At 36.4% G+C, this 22,999-nt stretch overlaps 5 protein-coding genes across 7 annotated transcripts; 1 reads left to right on the top strand and 4 right to left on the bottom strand.

The window, feature by feature from the left end:
• The first annotated feature begins 192 nt into the window (after window positions 1-192).
• Window positions 193-4,805, top strand: LOC112525712 (U6 small nuclear RNA (adenine-(43)-N(6))-methyltransferase). Of its 2 annotated transcripts, XM_025135950.1 has the most exons (9): window positions 193-448; window positions 1,369-1,565; window positions 1,682-1,930; window positions 2,027-2,108; window positions 2,209-2,416; window positions 2,746-2,853; window positions 2,995-3,132; window positions 3,463-3,532; window positions 4,626-4,805. In XM_025135950.1, the coding sequence occupies exons 1-9, from the start codon at window positions 225-227 to the stop codon at window positions 4,721-4,723; spliced, it is 1,374 nt and encodes a 457-aa protein (XP_024991718.1). In that variant the 5' UTR covers window positions 193-224; the 3' UTR covers window positions 4,724-4,805. The 2 variants fall into 2 exon arrangements, with proteins under 2 accessions (XP_024991718.1, XP_024991717.1); XM_025135949.1 differs by having other exon boundaries at window positions 1,682-2,108.
• A 275-nt stretch (window positions 4,806-5,080) lies between these two features.
• On the bottom strand, window positions 5,081-6,533 carry LOC112525713. The gene has a single exon (XM_025135951.1). It carries the CDS (start codon window positions 6,519-6,521, stop codon window positions 5,514-5,516), a length of 1,008 nt encoding a protein of 335 aa, XP_024991719.1. The 5' UTR covers window positions 6,522-6,533; the 3' UTR covers window positions 5,081-5,513.
• Window positions 6,534-8,366: 1,833 nt separating this feature from the next.
• LOC112525653 (pentatricopeptide repeat-containing protein At2g21090) lies at window positions 8,367-12,300 on the bottom strand. 2 transcript variants are annotated; one of them, XM_025135871.1, is made up of 2 exons: window positions 10,345-12,300; window positions 8,367-8,744 (listed from the first exon to the last, which is right to left on the bottom strand). In XM_025135871.1, the coding sequence occupies exon 1, from the start codon at window positions 12,153-12,155 to the stop codon at window positions 10,347-10,349; it is 1,809 nt and encodes a 602-aa protein (XP_024991639.1). In that variant the 5' UTR covers window positions 12,156-12,300; the 3' UTR covers window positions 8,367-8,744; window positions 10,345-10,346. The 2 variants fall into 2 exon arrangements, with proteins under 2 accessions (XP_024991639.1, XP_024991638.1); XM_025135870.1 differs by lacking the exon at window positions 8,367-8,744 and adding an exon at window positions 10,030-10,269.
• A 2,433-nt stretch (window positions 12,301-14,733) lies between these two features.
• LOC112525580 (dirigent protein 22-like) lies at window positions 14,734-15,540 on the bottom strand. The gene has a single exon (XM_025135764.1). It carries the CDS (start codon window positions 15,424-15,426, stop codon window positions 14,857-14,859), a length of 570 nt encoding a protein of 189 aa, XP_024991532.1. The 5' UTR covers window positions 15,427-15,540; the 3' UTR covers window positions 14,734-14,856.
• A 5,925-nt stretch (window positions 15,541-21,465) lies between these two features.
• Window positions 21,466-22,183, bottom strand: LOC112525883 (dirigent protein 23-like). The gene has a single exon (XM_025136198.1). It carries the CDS (start codon window positions 22,174-22,176, stop codon window positions 21,613-21,615), a length of 564 nt encoding a protein of 187 aa, XP_024991966.1. The 5' UTR covers window positions 22,177-22,183; the 3' UTR covers window positions 21,466-21,612.
• Window positions 22,184-22,999: the final 816 nt, after the last annotated feature.

Below are 22,999 nucleotides of genomic sequence, written 5' to 3'. Positions count from 1 at the left end.
TGTTTATTTGCAGTTAATTACACGAATTCAGATATGGGATGAAATCGGATAAGGATGAACGAGTTTAAGAGTTTTTAAGAGTTTTTAAGAGTTTTAGCCAAATGGTTTATAATATAGTATAGATAATTTAAAGAGATATGGGCCTTGTTTGAAAAGGGGTAGTTGGGCCCAAAATGACTATTAATCGTAATCGGAATCGGAAGGCAACAGAAGGAGCAACCGAAATGGGGAAGAAGAGGAGGAGGGGGGAGGAGAAAAGGAGCATACATCCCCGGAATAAATACTCCGACAACCCGCCGGACTTTGGTCTTTTGGCGTCTCTCTATCCTTCATTTCAATCTTACGTTTTCTACTCTCGAGAAGGTAAGCCAAGGATTGACTGGAAAGACTTCAATGCAACTCGTGAACTCACTAGGGTTTTGCTACTCCATGACCACTCCCTCACCTGGTATGTTATTATCGTATTTGTGCTTATGTATGTGTTTTTGCAATGTTCGTATTAGTGGGAATTTTGTGAATTGGGGATTTCGTATGGATTTTGTGGTTGATGATTGCAGAGTTTAACCTCGATTTCGACATGAATTAGATATAATTTTAGAAAATATCGATAATTATGTTTGATTTCACTACAAATAGTTTAAGTATTTACATCATCACCATACGATTCGGGTATACAAAAACATTTCTTGTTCTTATTGATGGTTATTATAGACTTTTGATTAGTAGCCAAATTCTTTAAACTCAGAATTTGCAACTTTGAATGAAGCGAGTTTTAATTTATCGTAGTTGTGCATTAACATTTTTTAGATTCAAGTAAATTTAAAAAAAAAATGGTTGCTTTGTATTAGTTAATAAGAATGTGAAAAGAGAATAACAATAATTCAAGAAATACTAATTCTAATGGAGGAAGTACTGAAATGTACTACATTTGTTGTTGTAGGCACTCTGTATAAGTAGTTTTATTTTTGCTAAATGGGATTATGCAGTCTGCAATGATATAAAGAACACCCTTCTCGCCTCGGGCCCAATAGTGTTGTTAGTTTTTATAATCTTGAAAGATAAAGAGCTTTATAATATGGAGATTCTTGTGTTACACACCCATTGGGGAAAAAACTACGATTAGTTGAAGGTACAAGTCCATCATCCCAGAACAACAGGGAGATACATTTTGGCTTTTAAACTCATAGCCCTTTGCTTTTTTTTTTCCTTTCTGGACTGTTAACCTTTTGTGAAAAATCAATAACACATCAAATTGACAATAAACAATACAAATTAAGAAACCTAGGTGAGATATGAGTATATGACTACTATGGTTCTGCTGTAAGTAGTTAGATTGCCAAATGATATGATCTGAACTTATAAATGTAGGTGGATCCCTGATGGACAGCTCTGCCCCACAGTACCCAACAGATCTAACTATATACATTGGATAGAAGACCTTTTATCATCAGACACCATTCCTAGAGAAAAGGATGTTGTAAAAGGAGTTGATATTGGCACTGGGGCTAATTGCATTTACCCTCTCCTTGGTGCTTCCCTTCTTGGTTGGAGCTTCGTTGGAACAGGTACTTGACTTTTTGATTTCTTGTAACTTTAGGTTCTTTTCTGAATTCGAACAGTCAGAATCTTGAACGTGTTATAGAAATTCTAATAGCTGCAAATGTTTCTTAACTAATAACAGATGTGACAGATGTAGCACTAGAATGGGCCGAGAGGAATGTTAAGAACAACCCACAAATTTCTGAATTAATTGAGATTCGAAAAGTTGACTTTGACGAGAAGTTGAGTGATCAAAACACAAAAAATGGTGAAAGTTGTATGGGTATGAGCAGAAATACAGAGCTTTCAACTTCATCCTCGGTTGACTTGTGTTCTGGTGAGAAGAAAAACTACCATGGGCCTCCCATACTTCTAGGTGTTGTCAAAGCTGGTGAGAAATTTGACTTTTGTATGTGTAATCCTCCTTTCTTTGAGACAATGGAGGAATCGGGGCTTAATCCAAACACCTCTTGTGGTGGGACCCCAGCGGAGATGGTTTGCCCTGGAGGAGAACAAGCCTTTATCTGTCGGATTATTCAAGATAGCGTTCAACTTAAACAGTCCTTCAGGTACTACACTTTTCAGAATATTATTTTCTTAATCCAGCTAATGCTTCCAGTTGAAATTTTTTGAAAATTTTGTTATTTTCTACTTTTGTGTGTATTATAGGTGGTACACTTCAATGGTTGGAAAGAAATCTAGTTTGAAAAGTTTGATAGCAAAACTTCGAGAGGTGGGAGTTACCGTTGTTAAGACAACCGAATTCGTTCAAGGTCAAACATGTCGGTGGGGGATTGCATGGTCTTTTGTTCCTCCCACCAAGAAGATAATATCATCTCACTTGGCATCGAAGAATGTCCTAACTTTCATGCTTGAGGTCAATATATCTTTTCTAAAATGCACCAACCCTTTATTTTTACGTACTTCTGTATGTTCTTACTTGTTCTAACTATGCACGTATAGAGTCTAATAAAATAGGGTTCTGTATGGATATCCAAGAATCCGCATATCCACTCAAAACCGTATTCAGTTTAAGCTATTCATATTCGTATCCACTGTACCAGATGTGAATATGGATATGATCATATCAGAATGCAAATATATATAGCTAATCAATTTTATTATCATATAGTATGTAGTTATATTGTATTTTTATTGAATAATAATTTTGGAATTAATAATAACATATACTTTTCTCTACTTCAGGGAATCCAACGTCAGTTCAGTGCATTTCATGTTCTCCAATCAGTTGAATCCTTCTTCCAAGCGAGTGGCGCATCTTGTAAATCAAATGCTGCCTCATTCCATGTTGATGTATGTTCAATTACATGTAGTTTTACACTGTTATTCTTATTGAAACCCCATCTATCTTATCTCCAGATCTCTCTCTCTCTCTCTCTATATATATATATATATATATATATATATTTGACACAATAACGCGATGGAAATCAGATACGCGCAACCATGTCTCACTGCAAAGAAATCCTGAAGAACAACTCTAGCACTTTGAAGGAAACCGAGTGGGATGATGAATCTAGTGGTTCACTTTGTTTGAGTTCCACTTCAGATGATTTGCATATCCGCGTAACAGTAAGTATACTGATCCTTCTGTCCCAAAAAATGTCCACAACGAAAAGGCACACGATTTTAGAAATGTATAATTATTACACTTTTTTATTAACTAAATGACAATTTTACCCTTAATAATAGAGGGAGCGATGAATTTCTCCGTCTCATAGCTAAAGTTAAAATTGGAAGGTAGGTACTTACTTTTGAAAGTAGACGCTTATTTTGAGACAACTAAAATAGAATCATGGGTACTTATTTTGAACGGAGGGAGTATTATTCATTAATTACGAGTTGTATTGTCGTATGTTGCAAGAACAAGCTTGTGGTTATGTTTTTTGCCTTCTTTTATAGGTCTTTGAGCAGATTCCTGGCACTCTTTTGGTTAGAGGATCTTTGAAACCGGGAGAAAGCTCTTTGCCAGGTTTTCCCTCATTCTTGAATTATGTATTATTTAGATACTTGAAATAATAATATTTACCTCCCACAGTTGCCTAACAAACATGAAATATATAACCATGAAAAAAGGCGAAAAAACATACCCAAAATCTTTATTTTTCAGTGCAAACAAGCCCGTGTTATATGAAGGAGAAGAGAAAGCAAGAAGTAGGCCTGAAGTTTGAGAACTTGTTATCCGTGAGCTTAATATGTAAACCTTACATAAATGTAATGGAAGTGCCTCATGGTTTAGTCATATGGTGCTAGCATGTATATTGGAGGTCTCTACTTTTTTCTTTACTCAAAAGAGAAATTATAATACTGACACATTTGTATTTTAGTTTGTCCCGAAATAAGTGCTTTATATCAAAGGTTAGGGGTCGTTTACTAAACACTTATCGGTAAGCACTTACTGGTATCACTTACCTTACCGATTGAGCATGGAAACAACCGATAATCTTACCCGGTAAGAGGCATAGCAAGGACCAAGAGTCTTACCCGGCAAGTGAGGGAAAAGGCGGTAAGCGCTTACGAGGTTTAAGACGCTTTCCAACAATCCATTTGATGACCAAGAATGTTACATGATAAGGTAAGTGAGGTTGATGTCTCATGCCAATAAGCACTTATCCGGTAAGCGCTTGGTAAACGGCCCCGAAGTGTCTATTTTCCAATTCTACCTGTAATTATAAGGTAGAGAAATTCATTAATCTCTATTATTAATGGTAAAATTGTCATTTAGTTAATTCAAAAGTGTACTACCTACACATTTCTAAAACTGTCTTTTTCATCGTGGACATATCTTTGGATGGAGGGGGTAGTTTGTTAGGGGTGATTTTGTCCAAAAAGAATCAAAACTCGTGTGGACTTTGCGTTTCATCCATTAAGAAGCATTCGGACAAATTTCTAAAGACACATGCCTCCAAGTGATTCAGATGTCAAGCCCATTCAGACCCTTTTAAGTGGGGAACAAACAGCCCCTGAAATAACCATTACGAGCTTGTTTTAATAAACCTTTTAAATATTTCCAGTCCTTTTTTAACGGTTTTGGTTGATGAAAACCGTTCATCTTTTGTTTGCAGGGTTACTTTCGTCAATATTCCAGCAGTTGGAGGATGCTTTGAGAAAAGAATTCTTCCCAGAAAAGGTTTCTACACATACCTCAAAAAATCATGCATAACATTTGACCCCTGTTTCGATCATCTTCTTACATATATCAACTTTTTCTTGATTAATATATACATCAGAAAGAATTTTCATCATTTTGCTTTCCATATTAGCTTATCTTGCAACAGCTGCCATGTTTCTGAAGGAAAAACTGGTAGCTTTTCTGACCATTTACACCATCCGGTAGCCTGAATCATTGGTTATGGTTGATCCCACCGATGCTTTAGATTTTTCGCAGACTTCGCCATCGGTATTCTGGTCATCTTTTAGTTCTCTTTCAAGGGTTGTTTAGCTAAATGACCTTCCGACAAATGTTTTTTAAATCAATGACTTTCTGACAGGTTTCTAGATATTCTTCTGTTAAGCAGTGGCATTCTCAAAATGGGTCATTTAGGTATATAACCTTAAATGAAAATTTAATTAAATTCATGAGCTTCATATTTATTAAAAGGAACACGGTTTCACACTCGTTAGATAGGTCATGGATTTAATTAAAATCTCGTTTAAGGTTATATATCTAAACATGATTTTGAAAAAAAAAACTTGTCAGAAGGTCATGGGTTTGAAAGAACATGTCCCCGAAGGTCATGACTTTGAAAAAAAGGCCCTGTCAGAAGGTCACTTAACCAAAGGACCTAGTTTTCAATGGTTATTTACCTAAATAACCTCATGATAAGTGTTTTTAAATCCGTGATCTTCTGATAGGTATCTAAGCAATGGCATTCTCGAAACCTGTAAGATCATAGATTTAAAAAGAACCTGTAACCTGTCCGAAGGTCATTGAACCAAAAAGACTCGGGTTTTCAAGCCCTCCCTTCTATTCTTGCCTTGGTAAGCCCAACACAAGCATCCACAAAATCTTCATCTATGAAATCTATCGAAAATATCTGCAATTTATTGTCACAATTCTGTGAAAAGCATTGTGCGATAAACAATCTTCCGTAGCCGTGAATCCGGTCCGAAACTGCCTTCACGCACACCACGGGGTTATCTGCTTGTGGTGTGACGGTATTCTCCACCCTGTAAAAATATTTCCGGGAAGTAACAGGTGGTTGCTTACTCAGATACTTTAGGTTACTCTCGAATTTTGTAGCTGGTAAGTCGGTATTGATCCAGTTATCTTTCAAGTGACCTGAATTCCAAAGCGGGCTACCCGCTTTTGCCTCCGATGATCCGTGGGCCTTCCAAACGCATATGATCCTTCTTGGTAAGATTTCTGCTATTGTTTTCTCAAAGACATCATCATCTTGATGGATCAACAACTCTCCAAGCCGTTCCTGCAAGTATTTCTCGAACGCTGGTGGATCCTTGCGGCCGAACTCGGTCCGGATCTCGAGAATAACGATTTCCGACTTCGTTTCCGCTATAAACTTCTTGACGTCTTCTATAACAACATCAACACCGTACGTGGTCAAGATCCCATGACAAACATTCCCGTTCTCCTCAACCCGAATATCAAGGACACGAGCCCCGAGTACGAGCTGTTGGTAAACTGATATATATTGGCATTGAGCGAAAGGGCGGGTAATGATCTTGATCCCGATCTTGTCGGTGGCCGAATTGTGAGTCCCCGGCCACACGATCTTGTTGACCTGAACTTTCTCCGGATCAAGGCCCGACATCCAATTTTTCCGATCAGCCGGATGCCAGTCGCTTCCGGGGTACTCGCACCCGCATCGTTCTTGGAGCTGCCGTAATTGTTTCTTCTCGGCAATGACGGCTTTTCGTCGTTGGATTTGTTTAGACCACTGAGCTCCCATTACTAGAACCACAGGAGGATGAAAACCATTTGGTTCATACAGATGATACATTTTATAACCCAAATGGTGTAATTTACAATCTATTTATTTATATATATTTTAAAATTGTTAATTATATGAATAATGATATGATCAAGGGAATGTGGATGTTGAAGTTCTGTTTTGTAGGTTGGGGTTGAAATTGGATTATTGGTTGGGAGATGAATTCTAATTGCTTTCAAATGTATGGTTGGCAATTGGGGAATATGTCAAATTCCCAAAGTAATAGGAGATTTGGTCAATAAAAAACTAACTGATGAATATAAGGTGAGAGGTGGGTTATTATACAACTCAATTTCAACCGTTCATTTAATTTGATGAATATGTAATTTCATAGAAGTTTTGATTGTTTCCTAATATAAAGTATTAATCATAATTAATGAACTGTATTCATCTTTCATAAATTTTTAAATCATAATAAATGAATTCTCATCATTTCTATAAATATTTTAATTTATTGAGTTGCATTGGTTGTACAAATACAATGAGTTGTATTTGAAACCAACTCTATAAACTTAATCATTAGAAAATAAAACAAAAAAATAAGTTGTGTTCATATGTGAATATCATACATAAAATTGTAATTATGTCATTCTTTATATGCAAACAATTTGTGAATTTGTTCAATCACATTTATTCACATGTGAATGTAAACAACACAATATTGATTCACATGGTATTATTCTAGACGTAATAACAATATTAACATGTATCAAGAAGAGAGAATTTCCTGACAATATGAAACTCATCTAAAGTGTTGGCTTGTTTTTTTTTTTTTTTTTCCGAATTAAATAAATAAAATACTCGTTTTTTTAATATAATTTGTTTGATTTAAAGTTTTATTACAACTTTTTAATATTAGTTTTAAACGTAATGTTTTCTTAAATTGTAATTTGAAAAAATATGTAATGAAATTACCTGCTATTAATTAAAAAATATCATCAATTTATGATTTGTTATTTTATTGTGATCATCAATCTCATTTTTTATTAAATTAATGAGCTGTTTGACAATTGCTAAATGGTTCGGTGCAGAATGATTAAGTGATTAAAATGATTTAAAGACTTTCATAATATAATGCAAAAAGAAATATAATTATTTGGTAATTGTTTACAATGAAAAATTAGGGGGCTTAATAGTTAAGGGAAACCCAAATACACAATCATTCAGAGGGTTTTAGAACCATTAATAGACATACTTTTTTTTTTTTGCCAAACAAGATTCACCTCTTAACGATTCAGAATCTGCTTCTTATTGAAACTATTAAGAGGTAAATAAACAACCCCTAAATGGAGGGTCAAGATATGTTCTTTGGTTTTCAAAGTTGTTAGTACACTCGTTTCCAGTATTTAAATAAAAAGTCCAATGGTCCTTTGAATACTCGTTCTTCCAAGTTACCCAAGATTTAATTAGATGACAGCACTCATAATCTTGGTCGGTGTTAAATCCGACATAACAAAACAAAAACTTGTTAACTCATATTTGATGCTATATTTAGGTCAGGACAAGACATGATGAGTGTCGAGTGGGACCAAAGTATATTTTTTGTATCGTCAAAATGGGTGGAAAAATCATTAGGAAAATAAGACAAGATTGATAAATTACTAAACTACTCATGTCAGATTAAAACCCTAAAACCTTCCGTAATTCTTTCACATGCTTACCTAAGTTTTGTCCACTTGTCCTGTCCAATAATGTATGTGCACCAAACACACCCTCTGTGAACGACTAACAAACCACTCTTTGGATGTAATAAATGTTGTGTACATTTTACCCTCTCCAGAAGTGATTTGGGACCTACATGGCAATCCGAGGCCAAACCCCTTCACTGAAATAAGAATTAAACGGGAACACAACACCGACCTAGCAACGTCGGATACACAAAACTAAGGAGTTGTTTACCAAACGCTTACCTGGTGTCACTTACATTACCGAGTGAGCATAGCAAGTACAGAGAAACTTACACGGTAGGAGGCATAGCCAGGATTGAGAATCTTACCCGGTATGTGAGGGAGAAGACTCTTATCCGGTTAGCGCTTACCGGGTAAGAGACGCTTGCCAACAATCCATTTCGATGACCGAGAATGTTACCTGATAAAATAAGTGAGGATGGTGACTCTTTGTCGATAAGCGCTTACCGGGTGAGAGACGCTTGCCAACAATCCATTTCGATGACCGAGAATGTTACCCGATAAAATAAGTGAGGATGGTGAGTCTTTGTCGATAAGCACTTACCTGGTAAGCATTTGATAAACGGCCCGTGAGTCTATAAAGCAATTATCACTTCATTTAGCACTTAGTTGCTAATCAAAACAGTGGGTATGCATAACACCTAGGCAGCCAATTAAGTGGCTCTAAATGGGGATTTTTATGATCTTCATCGTTAAGCCAAATACTTGGTCAAACCTAATTAAATTTTATTGCGATTTCAAATTTTTCGACAAATTTCATTCATTACAAAAAAACTGTGTGAACCAGAAAGCACCTTATTGTCTTTTTCATATGAACTCTTAAAAGTATACTTATGCATTCGAGTCTTTTTAGTAGCGCCTCGCTCTTTTACGAACTTTATTCCTTATTTATATGATTACTTGCGAGATCTATTTTTGAAACTGTTCAGTTACAAACAATCGAAACTAATAAACACATCTTTTCCCTCTTGCGTGATCGTGGTTACTCATAGGATCTTGATCCGTCTATGCCTACCCGAATCTTGTATCATATGCAAGAAGGGTGCTTTGAGGTGTGTGTCATGGTTACTCATAGGATCTTGACCTGTCTATGCCTACTAAAGTAAAACCAAATCAAACCAAACCAAACAAGCCCGGTAAATCCCACATAGAGCGAGGGTCCAGACGTGTAGGATGCATGCAGACCTTGCCTGCCTTTATCTCAAGGGGTAGAGAGGTTGTTTCATGACTATGCCTACTTGGGTCTTTCATGGATATGCAAGCAGGGTGCGCCAAAGTGCGTGCAGGGATTTTGTTTTTACATGAAAATATATTCCTACAGGCAAACACAGAAAGAGCTATTTAGCACGAAAATGGGAAGGCTATTCATCTATAAACTTATCCCAACAATCTTTAAGTAGACTTGTACATTCGTGTCTTTTTAGCGTACCTAGCCCTGATAAGCACTTATTCACTTGCACCATTTCCTTATTTATGTGATTACTTGACACATCTATCTTCGGACCACCATTCACATGTGAAGAACCAGCCAACCAAATCATGGATACCCATGGGCGCTCACCCGCCTACTTAAAAAACCAAACAAACAAACCCAATAAGTTCCATAGGGAGTAACCAAAGGGCCTTGGCCTAGCGGTATGTGAGTCCTTAGCCTCCTGGCTCCTGGTCATGGGTTCAAACCTAACCAAAGGTGAGGAGGGTGTGTGGGTTTATTTGTTCTATTTGCCGTATATTAATACTTCAAAAAAAAAGTTCCATAGGGAGCAGGGTTAGATATACGCAGACCATTCTTTACTCCTACTGTTAGGATCATCAGTCACACACACGCACGCACAATAATAGTTGTATACTTGTAGGAAACAAAAAATCAAACATGGTATTTATGCGGTTTAACAGTTTCCTTATGTCCACAGTCATTGCTAGCGTTCTGACAATATCTCATGAAGATTTCAACAGTACATAGAAGAAAAAGGGGTGGCACCGTTTATAATAAACAAAAAGAAAGCACCACGAACTCGGGGCAGGCTACCTATCTATGAACTTATCCCAAAATTTTCTTTTGAATCAATCTGTAATTAATAGATAAAAATATATTCAATTAATCTCATTCTTCATATCTAAAAGAAGGGTTTAAGAAACATTACCTTCAAGAATCAGGAAAGGAGTCATCATCATCTTCCATTTGAGTCGCTAAAATCTCCAAAACCGACTCAATTTCGTCATTTGAAGTGTGAGACTTGTCTGATACCATGAAAGAATGCAACTTGTTCTCGTTTTCTAACCAACTAACACCTCGTTCTTTCCTCACATCTCTTTTGTTCATAATCTTTCTCACTTTTGCCACAGATTCCCATCTCCCGGATGCTGCATATATACCTGCAAGCAACACATACCCTACAGAAGATCGAGGTTCCAACTCAATAAAACGTTGAGCAACTTTTCTTCCTAATTCTATGTTTCCATGAATCCTACAAACCCCTAGTAATGCTTTCCAGACACGAGCATCAGGTTTAAATGGCATCTTTTTCAGCTCATTTACCATTTCATCAAAACATCCTGCTCTCCCCAAAAGATCAATTAAGCATGCATAATGTTCGTGATCAGGAACAATATTATGTTCATGCATCAGCGTGTTGAAGAAGTGTCGCCCCTCCTGCACAAGTCCCGAATGACTACATGCATTTAGAATTATAACGAATGTAATCCTATCTGGTTTTACTTTTGCTCTCACCATGTTGGAGAACAGCTCAATTGCTGCTTCTCCATGGCCATGTTGAGCCATGGCAGATATCATGGTGTTCCATAGTATTGTGTCATGATGCTTACTTCCCATAAGTTTGAAAACTAGCAGCCCAAGTCCAAGATCTCCGCACTTAGAATACATGTCGATGAGAGAGCTAACTACTATAGCGTTTGGTGTGAAACATGTTCTAATTAAAAATGCATGGATTTGCTTACCGTTCTTGATTGAAGCAACGCTAGCACAAGCACATAAAGCACTGCTGAAAGTGAACTGATTTGGTTTAACCCCACGAGCCATCATATCTGTGAACAACTCGAGGGCCTCATGGCCAGATGAGTTTCTTGAATAGCCAGAAATTAGTGAAGTCCAAGATACGGGATTCTTTTCTGGCATGTCATCAAACAACCCCCTGGCCAATTCCATGTCGCCCCATTTTGCATATCCCGAAACCATAGTGGTCCAAGCAAGAACATCCCTTTTAGGCATTTCATCAAACAACTTTCTAGCATCACTCATCTCCCCACATTTTGCATAACAATCGATCATCGAACTACAAAGTACCAAGTTCGACAAGAAACCAATACCAAACACCTGACAATGAACTTGTCTTGTGAGTCCCAATTCTTTTGTTTTCACACAAACGGTCAAAACTCCAGAAAAACTGAATTCATTTAACCTGATGTTCAACATCGTCAACTCTTTATATAACTTCAATGCTTCACCACAGTTCCCATCTTGTGCATAACCGATAACCATTGTATTCCAAGAAACGACATCTTTCTCTTGCATTTGATCAAACAAGCTCCGAGCTGGCTTCATCATCCTTAACTTAGCATACCCAGAAAGCATGTTGTTCCAAGAATACAAATTTCTAAGGGACATTTTATCAAACACCCTCCGTGCACCAACCCAGTCCCCACATTCCGAATACATATAAATCAATTGATTCGACAAGAACGTACCGGGTCTTTTCCTACCCGTATAATTCATATGCACATGAACCCATTTTCCTTCTTTAAGCGATCTGTATTTCGAACACGCTTGCAAGAGAAAAGCTAGAGATCTCGTGTCCAATCGCAGGCCTTTACTTGCTAAATTGTTAAGGGATTTCACTGCTTCCGTGAGCAGTCCTTCAGAACATAATTTGAGTAGCGATTGAATCACACAAGAACGTTGAATTTGATTGTAGTTGGTGGGTTTGAGAGAGGGCATTGCAAAGGAAAGACACCATGTTAGGAACCGAGCGGTGTTTTCCCGTTCCTTGTAAACTTCATCTAGGTTTTTGTTCGTTTGCTCGTTTCGTAGTTATGTAATGACCGGTGGTGGGAGGTTTTAGTTCCGGCAATCGTCGCCGGTTAGGGTTCAGGAGAAGTACAAATGAAGACGATTCCCTCGAACTGGAAGTATGTTTTCTGCCAATTTTATATTGCCACGTCACACTTGTCCCAAATATAACCAATTGAATTTATTTTCTTTCCAAAAATCGTCCCTAATGTTTGGTGAAAACTTCAGTTTTGATCCCTTTATTTTAAAATTTTCAAATTCTTCTTGTGTAGTTTTCATTTTGTTTGGAAATTAGTCCTCGACCCTAATGATTGTTAAGTATCCCATGAACTAAGCAAATAAGCATGTGAGGGTAACTTGGTCATTTTACCTATTTATTATTAAAAAAATTTAACCATAAGGGTGGTGCTTGATTGGTTTGAGCTTGGCTCCAAAAGTCAAAAGTAGCAGGAGGTCCCAGGTTCAAATCCAAATCCAAGGAGGAATAAAAATCCCCTTGTGGCCCTGGAGGTTCAAATGCGGTGACTCCGGGCTATCTGCAAAGCAGGTGGTTGCCTTGAGATTAGTCGGCTTGCATAGCAGGTTGAATATCCAGGTAATAAAAAAATTTGTTGTTACAAGTTCAAATTGCATAGATACAAGTTTAGATTACATTTATAAAAACAATACAATCTAAATTAATCAACCCTCATCCCTTCCAAGCTTTCGGTCGCCCCCATATCCAACTCCCTTCCGCCCCCCTAAAAAAAGAGCCCCTGTCGTCTCCCTCATCCCCAGTTCACCACACCTACCCTCCACCCGCCTCCCACCACCGTCTGCAAATACTTCTTTATAGCAGTTGTTGGAGATTCCCCATCCTTGTTACTGAAGAATGAAAAGACTTCGTCACTCAAAATTATCATAATATCAAACGTGTTTTTGATAAACTTAGGGGTTGTTTGTTTACCGCTTAATAATTTCATTAAGAGACAGTCTCTTAATCGTTAAGAAGTGAATCTTGTTTGACCAAAAAAAGTCTGCCTCTTAATGGTTCTGAAACCCTCCGAATGATTTTGTATTATGTGCCTCACTTAACCATTCAACGCTCTAATTTCATTGTAAATAATTATCAAACAATTATATTTCATTTTGCATTATATCATGAAAGTATATTGATCATTCTGATCACTTAATCAATCTGCACCAAACTATCCCTTATTTGAAATAAAAATATATAAAAACACATGATGTATAGAATATTGAAATTAATCCGAATTTAAGCAAATTTATTGCAATGCCAACTTGGCCTCGTTAACCTGCACCATTTTGAAAATAGAAAATAGGTACTTTGGGATACATATTACATCAACGAAGTGAGGTAAGTGAGGGCGATAACTCTTGCACTGATCAATGCTTACCGGGTAAATTGTTGTATACGATATCGTTTTGGTAGACTAAAATCTTACCCGGTAAGTAAGTGATAATGTTAAAGTTTGCCGGTAAAGCCTTTGGTAAACGTCCCCTTAGCATTAAGAAGTCAAAATGCTTATATAGATATTTACAAGACGATTATAATGATATAATTTATAAAAAAACAAACATATTTTTTAAATACATTTTCTTTCATATACAATTATTTGTGTTAATATGATAAGGATGATAAATAAAAAAATAACGGTCTCATATGATTCCAAATCGATATTGATGTTATTGTGGATAAGCTTAATGCATTTAGGAAAGATATTAAAAGAGGTTGAAGGGCTAAACAAGAAGGGGTTGTTTGTTTACCTCTTAATAGTTCCATTAAGAGGCAATCTATGAATCATTAAGAGATGAATCTTGTTTGACAAAAAAAAAGTCCGCCTCTTAATAGTTCTAAAATCCTCTGAATGATTTTGCATCATGGGCTTCCCTTAATCATTCAACGCCCTAATTTCATTGTAAACAATTATCAAACAATTATATTTCATTTTACATTATATCATGAGAGTCTCTTAATCATTCTAACCACTTAATCATTCTGTACTACTAAACAACCCCGAAGCCTTAAAAAGAGGGCTGAATCAGGGTTGAAAAGAGCTTAGCTTGATTGGGCCGAGGCTTTTTTGGGTTTTAACCTTACCTTGAATAAAAAGTTGGCCCGATCGGGTTTTGAGGTCGGGCTAGGGCTTATTAGGCCCAAGTTTTCTTGTGTCGGGTTCAGACCTAACGTCAAGGTTCGCCATTTTTATGCAATTGGAAATTATTACTTGTTGATGATGAGTTGGGGTTATTTGTTTACCTCTTAATAGTTTCATTAAGAGACAACATTTGAATCATTAAGAGGTGAATCTTGTTTGAGAAAAAAAATCTGCCTCTTAATGGTTCTAAAACCTTGTAAATGATTTTGTATCATGGATCTCCCTTAACCATTAAGATCCCCAATTTTATTGTACACAATTACCAAACAATTATATTTTATTTTGCACTATATCATGAGAGTCTCTTAATCATTCTGGTCCCTTAATAATTCTGCACCAAATCATTCAGCAATTGCCAAACAGCCAAAGTAACTAAAATCAATAGAGATATTTCAAAAAGATGAATGAAATGATAAAAACGGATAACAAAATCAGAAATCAAGAAGAAAATCATATCGTTGACAAGCCGCTTAACGATAATGAACCACAACAAGATTATATTCCACGATGGACGACGTATCATTCAAAAAATACGTCTGAGCCGTCGCAATCCCACGTGCTAGCCGGAAAGCACCGGTCCCACCAACAATAGACATCTCACGAACCCGATGCAGTATCGGGTTCATGCCCAAAAACTGGAGGGTGCTACCGTTATACCTCCCACTTGTGAACACAAAGTTGAGGTTCATAAGAAACCGAGGCTCTTCAAAAGATGCCGCACCAAAGAACCCTTGGCCTTTACCGATCCTCACGGACCTTACATCTGGCTCGACTGTTAGTGGGTTGTCGAACATGAAGGTTCGACCAAACTGGGTGATCGTGGTCGAGCTGATGTTGGATTCGGCTATTTGATGCGCGGTTTGGGCTGGTCCGGTGGTCGTGTCATGAAAATAGAAGTGTAGCTTGGTGACCTTTTCTTGCTTGATTGGCAGCTCTTTGAACCATTGTTGCACTTCTTTTGGACCTTCAGAAATGCTGTGCACCAATGGGAAAGCCATGAAAATGGTGCATAATATCAGAAGCTTACTTTCTCTCTTCATTTTGGGGGTCAGAAGCCGTGATGTTATCAAGTAAAAGCTTCCGGTTTACAAGAATATGGAAATCGTAAGAATGAGAAGATTGAAACTTGAAGAACGGAACTCGTGTCTTTGATGTTATTCGTGAAAACTATATATATATATATATATATATATATATATATATATATATACATACATATACATGAAAGGAAGGGAGTAGGTATGTGCAATTCATATTTTTATTTATATACAGGGTTGGGTTCACGTGAGATCAGTCTGTTTTCGTGAGATCCGGGAGACCATTTTTTTATACTTAAACTTTACAGCAAAATGCTGTGAAGATAAAAAAGAATCAAGCCGAACCTTTACAGCAAAAACACTATGAAAGTTACCCCTTTCTCTGTGTATAATATTTATACATATATGAAAGGAAGGGAGTGGGTATGTGCAATCCATAATTTTCTTACATATACAGGATAGAGTTCACGTGAGACCAACCTGTTTTCGTGAGACCCGTGAGACCACATTTTTACACTTGAAACTTTACAGCAAAAACACTGTGAAGGTTAAAAAAAGTCATATTCACAGTATTTTGCTATGAAGTTTCAAGTGTAAAAATGTGGTCTCAGGGTCTTACGAAAACAGGCTGGTCTCACATGATATATATATATATATATATATGTATATATGTATATATATGGGGTTGGATTCACGTGAGGCCAACCTGTTTTCGTGAGATCTGTGAGACCATTTTTTTACACTTGAAATTTCACAGAAAAGTGCTGTGAAGGTAAAAAAACCGAACACTTACAACAAAAACACTGTGAAGGTTACTTATATATATATATATATATATATATATATATAGATAGATAGATAATATTAGGGGTCTATTCAAGAGAAAACTGATTAGTTTGTGGTAATTGTGAGATCCAATGTGAACCATTCGTTTGAGATATTTAAGGATATATAAATAAGCTAAAAAGGTAATATAATAATTCTATTTTTGACAACTAATCAAAATATTTAATTAAACTTTTTAGAAGAAAATATTTAATTAAAATTAGTTACCTATTATATCAATTATCTAAGATACATCGTATTTTAAAGACATCTGTGAATCAAAATGTATCATAGTGATGATGTTCACAATGTTGTACGTGTATCACAATATACTTTCTTTGTTTTATGAAATGTATCATATTGTGCATTTTCGTTATTTTCATTGATTTACAAAGGGTATCACATTGTGCATCTTGTATGTATATCTGGGTATCACAGTGGGTATCTTGTGTTCACATAAGATTCATCAGAATAAGTTCGCCGAATAAGATTCACCGGAGAGATGAAAGAAGATATTTATAAGATCCCTAAAATATCCTTAATTAATATTTTAAGTTAAAATTATTATAATTATTAATTTCTTAATTTAACCTTTGATTTGTGATTGAAATTGAATCTCACAGTTATCATAAACAAAACAAACAGTTCTGATTTAATTATCCCCTCTAATATTATAAGGGAGTGGGTATGTGAAATCCATCATTTTCTTGGAGACTTGGTACCACCCAAGTTCAAAAGTTTGAAACTTTAGTGCATGTGGGGAGACCACCATCTTTGAATACTATTCCCTAAGTTTTTCTATGAAAATTTAGATTTTGGTTTGAAGTTGCTTTAAATAATGTACCAAAATACCCTTTTCATAATGAATTAAAACCCAAAAAAAAAAATAACAATTTAATAGAGAAAATAATCTTGATCATCTTCTTTGTAGTAAAATAAAACTGAAGATACTGGTCATAATAGGTTACTGTATCGTTCCTTTTTTGCTGGTCTTCTTTATTGTCTGGTCTTCTATGTATTATTGTTATGTGATAAAGTATGTGTGGTTGGATGTGAACATGTCGTCTCACTTTTGAGATAATGCTTAAATATAAGACCCACCCATTAACGGGAATCAAACAAAAGTACAAACTGGGTTTCAAGATATTTTATATGACTTTAGTGAATTCTTGACCTTCTAGATGGCTATTCATATGTGATTGAAGTCCTCATGTACTATTGAATAAAGTTTTAAGAACAAGTAGGATGCTATTCACTTATGAATGAGTTCTTATTTGCCAACACTTCACGAATTGATTAATGATGTGTAAAAACCGGCATTTTGTCGGCTTTTGAGCCAATCAGCATTTTGCACGACTCCATGCTTTGTTTTCTTGATTGGAAGTCGTTAAGTATGATTCTTCTTACTAGAACTTGTCGTGTTATGGATGTTAAGAAACATCTTGATTGAAAGAAAAGATAGTCAGGTGAAGTCAAATTTTAGCCTTTTAAAAAGGCTCAACCTTCAATTTCGATTGTTCCCTGGAATCAATCTTTGAAATTTGTCCTTCTACTGAGAAACAGTCACAATTCATGACAATAAAGCCCTTTTCTTAAATGATATCCCCTTTTCAGACTTTGAACCAAAAGATTGTACTAGTTTATTTGCTTAAAAAGTACCGAAAAGCATCCATAGAAAAGAATTGATATCCCTGTTGTTCTTATATAAACGGTGCTGATATAAAATGAAAGAACACTGCGAATTGAAATGAACAGATCAAAGGCAACATTGGGAGATTGCATAATGTATTGACAATAAAGAGAGTTCAGTGACTAGTGACCACTTTCAGAGCAAAATGAGAACCAGAAGGATGATTTCTACACTTATCAAAGTTCAGATCTCATTTTCAGACCTTTAACTAAACATTAAGGACCAGAATTGAAGCTTACTCTTTATTCTACAGCAGACTGCAATTTATGAGTAAATCTGTAACTTCATAAATATTTTTATTTGTTATAAACTTTTTATTTTCCTTCGATTTCCTCCCACATTTGAAAAGAAGGTTTTAGGTGAAAAAATCGACATTATTTTCCTTCATTTTCATTTCTTTTCCTTTAAAAAGCCTTAACAACACGAGTTTTTCTTTTCGCAACTACTTTTAGTCGTAGAAGACTCGAGAATACAACGTAAGCTGTAACAGGAAAAACAACTACCCTAACACAATGGTGGTGGTGGAACCGGACCCTTCATTTCCATCATCTACTCAAACCACCTATCTATCTTTTTCAACTTTTTTGTACCAATTCTAAACAAATCAACTCTTCAATGGCATCTTCACCATCGTCTTCATTTGAATCATGGAATTACGATGTTTTTCTCAGTTTTAGAGGAACAGACACTCGTAAGACCTTTGTGGATCATCTCTATTCGGTTCTTGTACAACAAAGAATCTACACTTACAAGGATGACAGAACACTTCCAAGGGGTGAAACCGTCGATCCACTATTGAAGGCCATTGAAGAGTCACGGATTGTTGTCACTGTATTCTTTGAAAACTATGTCGATTCTACATGGTGCTTGGATGAACTTGCATATATTATGAAATGCAAGGATGAGAGAGGGCAAATTGTTATGCCCGCATTCTATCACTTGGATCCCTCTCAAGTTTATAAACCAGTTCTTAAAAGTGCCCTATGAAAAAACTGATATAGCACTTTGTTTTAAAAAGTCAAAGATAACTCGTTAAAACGTCCAAAAACGTCATGTAAACTTACTATAACACTTTTAAATAGGATGCTTTACAGTTAGGTCTTGTACATGTAAGTTCTGTAAAGTATTATATTATGATGCTTAGATATTCTAGGCGTCCTATAAAGCCAATCTAGCACTTTATTTAAAAAACGAGAAAGACTAAAAGCGCATACCCTTTTGAAGAGTTAAATGTCGACCCGAAACATGCTTCGGAAAAACGGATAGTAACGGCCTTATCACTGTATCTGATCACCAAAGTTTCAACCCATCTATACCGAAATAAAGTTCCCCAATTAAAATTGTAATTAACATTAAAACTATAGCTAATCACATGATGACCAAAGTTTGGATTGAAAATGACACCACCAGAATTTACAAATGTTTGGTTATCCAGCAGCATAGGCCCAAACGAACTAGCCCAAAGTCTTTCAGGAGCACAGTCGGATTAGTGATTGCCAAACCGGCCTGGCCCTGGACCGCCGGAGGACCGGGACCGGTTATAGGACCGAAATCTGGGACCGTTTATGGATTTTGGGTGTTTTGCGGGACCGGTTAAGGACCGGTCCGGCCCGATTTTTAAAAAACGTAGCTATTTTTTTTAAATGTAGCCGTTATTTTTCAAAAAATTGGCCCTTTTTGAATTTTTTGCTTTCAAAACACTATATATAAGTGTCTTGATTGAGGGATTTACATACTAAGTTCTCGATTCGTAAAAAACGCAAAAAAAGTTCATAATTATCGGTTTCTCGCTATATTTTGTAAGACAATGTAATTTTAATTATAATAAAACGTATTTTTAAAGTGTATTTGAGTGAGCAAATTACAAATTTTATAATGTATTAAAAGTATATATCATTAAAAAAATAAAAATAAAAAAATTATTTTTTATTGACCGGGACCGGCAGCCCATAACCGGTTACAATTAAGCTTGACCGAGCTCAACTTTTTCGGCCGGAACCGGTTATGGCCAGTTATGAGAAATCTTGGGACCGACCCGGGTCGGCCCGAAACCGGTTTTTGGCCATCACTAAGTGGGATGGCCAAATGGGCCTGACCCGGCCCGGGACTAGTGAAAGACTAGGACCAGCATCGACTTGGGATCAGCCCGGCCTGGGACCGGTTTGGGACCGATTATGAGCCCGGCCCGAGACCACTTGATTTTCCAAAAAATATATTTTTTTAAGTGTATTTAATTGATCAAATTACATTTTCAAGTGTATTATAATAACACTTTTGTATCCTTTAATAAAACATAAAAAAACAAATTTTGATTTTTTTTTACATAGGAGTGGTTTGGGCCTGGCCTGAGACCGGTTCTCATAACCGGGTCATACACCTTAACTGTGTATTTGAGTCTGGATCGGGACCCGTTACGGGATCACTATTTTAAGACCGGAACCGTTTTGGGCTCGACCAGGACCCATTTTTGGCCACCTCTAAGCACCACAACCACAACTAGAACTGATTATAGACTAAAAACCCAGTAGAAACAAGTCATCAACCCAATAAACAATAGGAGGGAATTGGTCCGTACTAGCAATGCACGTAACTTCAAAATTATGGCGTTACAATTGTTAAAGTATGAAATTCCGTTAAGGAACGTGATTTGAAATAGTGATTATTGTGATGGTATAGAGGTTCAAAAATAATAGTTCATATTATAGGGTTGAGTTTCGGTGAGAAAAGAAGATATCAGTAAGAAGTGTAAGAAGAGATCTTCACCCTTGGATCAATCATTATTGAATGTCAACACTAATGAGATGCGTCAAGATGATCAATTCGCTTCTAAAACGCAATTCATGGGTGAAAATGAGATTAAAAGTGTTCAAGGGTTCAGATTACTTCCTTACGCTTCTCACTATAACTTCATAATAAAACTGAAATTGATTTCATGAATGAAACTAAAGATGGTCCGGTCAATAAAACATTTTAAAAACTGAGTAACACGATTTTATTAATGAAATTGGTTTCATGAATGAAACATTTTAGAAACTGGATAACATAATTTCATAGTGACTTTGGCTGCAAGCTGAAGTCACGAGCCATGTCGCCTGCACATCTTTGTATTAACCGTTTTCATGTTCTCTTATTTGATAGTTGTTCTCATTTGAACGTCTCTCCCCCCCCTCTCTCTCTCTCTATATATATATATATATGTATATATAGATATATATAGAGAGAGAGACTTGGGATCACGTGAGACTAAAGGTTTTTTGTGAGACCCGTAAGACCAATTCTCAAACCTTGAATTAGATCTACAATCGTCAGATCTGAATATTCATAAACGCCACGAGACTTCTCAATAATCACAAAATTGCCACTGTGCAACTTTAGACCATTAGATCATTAGCTTATAAAGTTAATCAATGACCATAAATTGGTCTTACGGGTCTCACGAAAAACCTTTGGTATCACGTGAACCCAACCCTATATATATATATACCCGAACCAAAGAAAGTAATAATAATATTCATCATGACATGAAATTGAACAGTTAAACAAAATCCATCGCATATTAGGAAGTAAAGTGTAGTGTCGTTTTTCACATTTTGATATACCATAAATATATCTGAATAAGAATCTGGCATACGCTTAACACTAAAAGCGAACATCAACAAAAAAAGATTGCTAACTTAAATATAAGTGGCAATCGTAACATTGTACCCTACAATTGCATCGCCAGTACTAGCATCGATCCAATATGTTTGAGCCAATGCATACCCACGTGCCAGTCGAAAAAGTCCAGTACCACCGACTATTGTCATCTCACGAACAGTCTGCATAACAGGGTTCAAACTCAAAAGACTGAACGAGCTATCTTTATACATTCCATCAGTGAAACCATAATTTAAGACCATAATCAACCCAAGCTCGTTTTGCGCCGCTTGACCATACAACCCACGGGCATGTCCAATGAGCTTGGATTTCTTGTCGGGTCCCTCGGTCAACGGGTCGTCGATCATCATGACTTGACCGAATCCGCCACCAGGTGAGGTGGCGGATGATTGTGGTCCAGCCACCTTGATCGCACTTGGATTGCTGCCACTCAAGGTATCATGGAAGTAGAATTGCATCGTGGTGACGACTTGCGAACCGGTGTCCACCCGTTTGGCCCAACTCACGTCGTCGGTGGTTTGACCCCAGGCTCGAGTGGCTAGGAACAACATCAGAAAAGTAGTGACCATGGGTGCAACCATTGTGTGTTTTTGTGTTTTTAGAGCTCCACCGTTTCTTTTATTTATAGTGGTCAAGGGTCCAGGGAGTAGGGGTAGGGGTTGGTGGGTTCCATATATTCAAGAGTGGTTCAGCTAATAAACTAAAACTGAGTCATGAAATTTGCTTGGGCCCGATCAAAACTGGTCCTTGCATTTTCACTTTATGATACTTCACCCCCTCGTATTTTCCAAGTGTTGTCATAAAACACCCTTTGTACATTTTTGGACAAAATGCATCAAAACTTAACGAGATCTGACGTAATAACGACGATTTTGTTTTCCCAGTCAAAATAACAAACGTTAGTCTTTCTATGTCGTATCTATTATTATAATCGATAATTGTTAGATCTTATACTTCTGATGACATACATGTGAAATATTCAAGTTATATTATAATTCTTAGCTACGCAAGGAAACGTCACATCAAAATAATCGATGCCACGTAAACCGAAAACCTATTTATCAGGTAAAATGAGTACGAAACAGAAACAACTGAACCGTTTGTTATATTAACAGATACAGTAAATAAGAACTAAGACAAATTTCGTTACATTTTGATACATTTTAACCTAAATGTACTATATTTTCACTCAAACAAGTAATCGTTCGGTTGTATTTTGTTTTGAAGCCGGGTTAAAACGAGTCGAGACAGATTGCTCAATAAACCATTTTTGTTCATTTTACATATATGGGTTGACGTAACTCTTTTAGTAATATAGAATACTGATTTATTTTACATTTAACATTAAAGTAAGGGGCCGTTTACCAAATGCTTACTTGGGTAAGCGTTTACCAAGTTACATTA

Source organism: Cynara cardunculus (genome assembly GCF_001531365.2).
Source record: "Cynara cardunculus var. scolymus isolate 2C chromosome LG 13, CcrdV1, whole genome shotgun sequence".
Classification (NCBI taxonomy): domain Eukaryota; kingdom Viridiplantae; phylum Streptophyta; class Magnoliopsida; order Asterales; family Asteraceae; genus Cynara; species Cynara cardunculus.
Note: the sequence above shows the minus strand (reverse complement) of the source record. Positions and strands in the feature narration are given on the sequence as shown.

What these genes read in the sequence shown, in the direction of transcription:
- LOC112525712 (XM_025135949.1), top strand. Translation starts at nt 225, where the DNA reads ATGGGGAAGAAGAGGAGGAGGGGGGAGGAGAAAAGGAGCATACATCCC. An exon ending in TTGGAGCTTCGTTGGAACAG is followed by an intron (nt 1,566 to 1,681) that starts GTACTTGACTTT and finishes AACTAATAACAG; the next exon opens with ATGTGACAGATGTAGCACTA. An exon ending in CTGCCTCATTCCATGTTGAT is followed by an intron (nt 2,854 to 2,994) that starts GTATGTTCAATT and finishes GATGGAAATCAG; the next exon opens with ATACGCGCAACCATGTCTCA.
- LOC112525713 (XM_025135951.1), bottom strand. Translation starts at nt 6,521, where the DNA reads ATGTATCATCTGTATGAACCAAATGGTTTTCATCCTCCTGTGGTTCTA.
- LOC112525653 (XM_025135871.1), bottom strand. Translation starts at nt 12,155, where the DNA reads ATGCCCTCTCTCAAACCCACCAACTACAATCAAATTCAACGTTCTTGT.
- LOC112525580 (XM_025135764.1), bottom strand. Translation starts at nt 15,426, where the DNA reads ATGAAGAGAGAAAGTAAGCTTCTGATATTATGCACCATTTTCATGGCT.
- LOC112525883 (XM_025136198.1), bottom strand. Translation starts at nt 22,176, where the DNA reads ATGGTTGCACCCATGGTCACTACTTTTCTGATGTTGTTCCTAGCCACT.